Source organism: Phalangium opilio, unplaced genomic scaffold (assembly GCF_054372755.1).
Source record: "Phalangium opilio isolate 3A_F unplaced genomic scaffold, DU_Popi_V2 ptg001170l_1, whole genome shotgun sequence".
NCBI lineage: Eukaryota > Metazoa > Arthropoda > Arachnida > Opiliones > Phalangiidae > Phalangium > Phalangium opilio.
The window spans coordinates 10,686,416-10,691,160 of NW_028324255.1; the positions used below are offsets into that span (position 1 = coordinate 10,686,416).

Consider the following 4,745-nt stretch of genomic DNA (forward strand, 5'->3'; position numbering starts at 1 on the left):
TGTCCGGATAATGCCCTCAGGGCAACCACCTGGAATCAATTAAATCTTTGGTGGTAGGATGGGCCACCAATTAACAAAGCAATAAATCACTCTAAATACAAATTCCATTCATAGCAATACAAATGGTACGACACCCACCCCCCAAAGACCCTAAGATACGTCTGAACGTGTTTACTTATAAATAAAAAAAAAACAGATGGGGATAAAGGTTTACCCTCGCTCCCCTTGTAATGTCATAAAACCTGGTGGGTGTTCCAATTAAAGAAAGGACAAAATAAATTCCATTGATAACAATACAACTGGTTCGACCACGCCCCCAAAAGCCATTACGACACGTCTGAACGTGTTTACCTATAAGTAAAAAAAAACACATTGGGATAAATTCTTTTGTTATGAACCATGTTCGACCCCCTCCTCCCCCTTAATGTCATATAACACACACCTGGGTGGCCAAAAGGGGATTTTGTAAACTATAGAGAGTCATTTCACTTCCGAACTCTGGAGAGAAAGGTTGGTGACAAGGTTAGTAAGAAATCACGTGTTTCCTCCTATGCACCTTACGTAGTATGTAATTCTTGTTTTGGCAAAAATGTCCCTTAAAATGTGTGCTAAATAGAAAACATAAGAGACAGTCTAGCCATATTCGTGTATACTTTACTCGGAAATGTTAAGATCGGTAAAAGTTTTAGCATAATAAGTAATATTCCGGTATATTTCATTCATCTGACCACATCTCTTTCGGTATGGCCGAAAATGTTCATGAAAACCTCAAAAAACTAGGGTATGCCCCCATGCCACGTACGGGTCATCTACATTGCCCTCATTGTGCTGGGACTTTAAAAGACGTGCCTGACTGCGGCCAATTAAATTATTTCTGCACATCACGTGACTGTGCGCACTTCAGACGTTGTGTTTTAGTTCAATCTAAAAACCTTATCCGTATGTCGACCCATAAAGAGCGAAGACATCTTCTTGACGAGCGAAACTTTTGTACTCTGTGCGGTGAGTTTAAACACCGGATTAAGGACTTGTGCCCGTGTTACAAATGGACAGATGATTCACCAGAGATTTAAATCAGGTACGGCAGTGACTTTCGAGATGAAATAGAATTGTGGAAGCATCATAGTTAATACAAATCAACTTTTGCTTCATAAAAAAGGGTATGTTTCACTTTGCATCATAACAATGTTTGTATTTTAGTCGATATTCATGTGTACTTTAGTATTATTCGTACGAAGTTCAGTATTAATTTCTAATAAGCAGCTTGTGCATGGTAAAATTGGTGTTTTTTAGGTAGTATTATATAAATGCCAGTATTTTAATCAATATTCATGGGTATTTTAGTAGTAGTCAGCTATAACTTTTGCATGTAGTTTATATAAATCACGTGTAATTTAGTATTGTTTGTAATAAGTTCAGTATTAGTTTCTAATAAGCCACTTGTGCAGGGTAAAATTGGTGTTTTTAGGTAGTATTATATAAATGCCAGTATTTTATTCAATATTCATGTGTATTTTAGTAGTAATCAGCTATAACTTTTGCATGTATTTTATATAAATCACGTGTAATTTAGTATTATTCGTATGAAATTCAGTATTAGTTTCTAATAAGCCACTTGTGCAGGGTAAAATTGGTGTTTTTTTAAGGTAGTATTACATAAATGCCAGTATTTTATTCAATATTCATGTGTATTTTAGTAGTAGTCAGCTATAACTTTTGCATGTAGTTTATATAAATCACGTGTAATTTAGTATTGTTTGTAATAAGTTCAGTATTAGTTTCTAATAAGCCACTTTTGCAGGGTAAAATTGGTGTTTTTTAAGGTAGTATTATATAAATGCCAGTATTTTATTCAATATTCATGTGTATTTTAGTAGTAATCAGCTATAACTTTTGCATGTATTTTATATAAATCACGTGTAATTTAGTATTATTCGTATAGAAAATCGGTATTAGTTTCTAATAAGCCACTTGTGCATGGTAAAATTGGTGTTTTTTAAGGTAGTATTATATAAATGCCAGTATTTTATTCAATATTCATGGGTATTTTAGTAGTAGTCAGCTATAACCTTTGCATGTATTTTATATAAATCCCATGTAGTTTAGTATTATTATTCGTATAGAAAATCGGTATTAGTCTCTAATAAGACACTTGTGCATGGTAAAATTGGTGTTTTTTAAGGTAGTATTATATAAATGCCAGTATTTTAATCAATATTCATGTGTATTTTAGTAGTATTCGTATGAAAAAAACTGTAGTAATATTTCTATGAAAAATCTTTCTTGCTCATTAAATGTTCTAAACCTAATACAATTTCTGATTCTTCCGCCTATACAACTAAAATAACCTAGCATAAGCCAGTGTTTCAGGATCTATCATAGAATAACTTAGAATAAGACTATATTTTTCAGCATTTACCAAGAATAAACCTAGCAAAAGCCTATGTTTCAAGAATTACTATAGCATAAGCCTAAGATTTAGACACGTGACATCATTAAAACGCGTCTGGTCGTGTTTACCTATAAATAAATAAAAAGCCGATGGGGATAAATTCAATTCGTTACGCTTTAGCCACGCACCCTTTTAAGGTTCTAAACCACCTGGTATGTAGCCAATAAAGGACAATAAAAAAAAAATACAAGCATCAGTCAATATACCCTCAGGCTAAATATCAACCCGTACTCTGAAGAAAACCGCGCAAATGCACTCGTTAGACTATGGGCATGAATGTTATGCCGTTTTCGGGGTGATACGAGCCAAGCCTAGTTTTGACAAAAAAAAAGGAACCATTGTTAGCATCTCGGAAGACGTTTTGAAGGAATTTATGGAGGAGTGGACGGAGATCTATTCAGCGTTGGAAACTGGCGACTTGGGTAATTATCGTTACTTAAACTTGAAAATAACAGTAACCGTTATGGAGGGGAATATAGTATTCAACAAGGATAGCGTCTTCACTCTAAAAAAGGCCGAGACAGGGAAACTGAACGAGAAATTTACTTTTATGAAATTTCACTACAACCTTTTGAATGATCAAGTTATAAAATGCATGTACGAAGCTATTGTAAAACGCCTAGGATCTACCATAGAATAACCTAGCATATAAGTATATTTTTGTAGCATTTACCAAAGAATCTAATACAGCATAAGCCTGCCAGGATCTACCATATAATAAGTCTATCTTTTTCATGATCTAATATAGCATAAGCCTATCTTTCACGATTACCATAGAATAAGCCTATCATAAACCTATATTTCAAGATCTACAATTGCATAAACCACCCAGGATCTAACATAGAATAAGCCTAGCATAAACCTATATTTCAAGATCTATAATTGCATAAACCACCCAGGATCTAACATAGAATAAGCCTAGCATAAGCCTATCTTTCAAGATATTCCATAGAATAACCTAGCATAAGCCTACCAGGATCTACCATAGAATAAGCCAACCCTAAGCCTATCTTTTTCAGGATCAACAATAGCATAAGCCTATCCCTACAGGTATCAGCCACGTGACGTCATCAACAATTAGCCGTGACGTCATCAAGAAAACCACCACCAGGTGGCGCAACAATGAACAACATGTACCACCAAGGACGCTAAAATATGCCCCCAAAACAACCACAACCAAGGACGCTAAAATATGCCCTCAAAACATCCACAACCAAGGACGCTAAAATATGCCCCCAAAACATCCACAACCAAGGACGCAACAATTCAAATTTCCCGCCAAAACCATCACGTGACGTCATCAATTCCCCCCCCCCACCTAGAGGTACCAGCCACGTGACGTTATCAAAAAAAATTAGCCGTGACGTCATCAAGAAAACCACCACCAGGTGGCTCAACAATTCAAATCTCCCGCCAACACCATCACGTGACGTCATCAATTCCCCCCCCATCTTCCCCCCCCCAACACCATCACGTGACGTCATCAATCCCCCCCCCTCCCCACCCAAGGGATGGCTTTATAAACCCAAAACATTTTACCCCCCCCCCCTGAAAGGGGGGGGGAAGGAAGGGGGGTAAAATTTTTGGGTTTATAAGGCCGTCCTTACTCTCTGTCCATTATGTTGAACCTTTTAATCGTTAGACGAATTGTATTAAAAATAATAGCAAATCATCTAAAGGAGAAAAATTAATTTATTAGATAGTGCAATAAGTATAAACATACGACGTTTCAAATTAATGTAAGGCTTGAAAATATGAACGTCCTTGGTAATTTCCAAATTCTAATAGATTGAACATTTTTGTCAACCTCCCACGTCCAAAGACTGACCAATAACAAAAACGGATTAATGTTTTGATGGGAGTGGCTTATAATTTCAAAACTCCGGTCTAATTATTTAACCTGGATTATAGGGATAAGAATGATATTTTTCACCACGAGAACTCGCTATGTACAGTACAAAGTTTGTGGGACAAGCCAAAATATAAGGAGACGAGGTTTCTCAATGAAGATGGTTCTTACGACATTATTCAGTTTTTGACAATAATCATTTTATATTTTTCTACCAAATAATCCAAGTTGATAAAAAATGGGTACATGATAGAAGCTAGCCCCTAAACTAATCACGATATCGTGAATGAAGATTTATATTTTAAAACTTCCTCAAACCGTCTAAAGTAAAATCCCAAAGAAACTTCCATGGCAAGAGCACCAATTGCCAATAAGTGACCAAAAAGGTATATTTTGAAAAGAGGTTTAAGTGTTTCAAAAAGCATTGTAGAAAACACAGCTTGG

At 35.7% G+C, this 4,745-nt stretch overlaps 1 protein-coding gene across 2 annotated transcripts; it reads left to right on the forward strand.

Moving 5' to 3' along the window:
• The first annotated feature begins 865 nt into the window (after positions 1-865).
• Positions 866-3,923, forward strand: LOC149587225 (uncharacterized). Of its 2 annotated transcripts, XR_016380277.1 has the most exons (3): positions 866-1,002; positions 1,079-2,874; positions 3,503-3,923. XR_016380277.1 is itself a non-coding variant. In XM_089863436.1 (2 exons), the coding sequence occupies exons 1-2, from the start codon at positions 2,703-2,705 to the stop codon at positions 3,676-3,678; spliced, it is 348 nt and encodes a 115-aa protein (XP_089719562.1). In that variant the 5' UTR covers positions 1,013-2,702; the 3' UTR covers positions 3,679-3,923. The 2 variants fall into 2 exon arrangements, 1 of the variants encoding a protein (XP_089719562.1); XM_089863436.1 differs by lacking the exon at positions 866-1,002 and having other exon boundaries at positions 1,013-2,874.
• The last annotated feature ends 822 nt before the right edge of the window (positions 3,924-4,745 follow it).

What these genes read in the sequence shown, in the direction of transcription:
- LOC149587225 (XM_089863436.1), top strand. Translation starts at nt 2,703, where the DNA reads ATGCACTCGTTAGACTATGGGCATGAATGTTATGCCGTTTTCGGGGTG. An exon ending in GTTGGAAACTGGCGACTTGG is followed by an intron (nt 2,875 to 3,502) that starts GTAATTATCGTT and finishes CTATCCCTACAG; the next exon opens with GTATCAGCCACGTGACGTCA.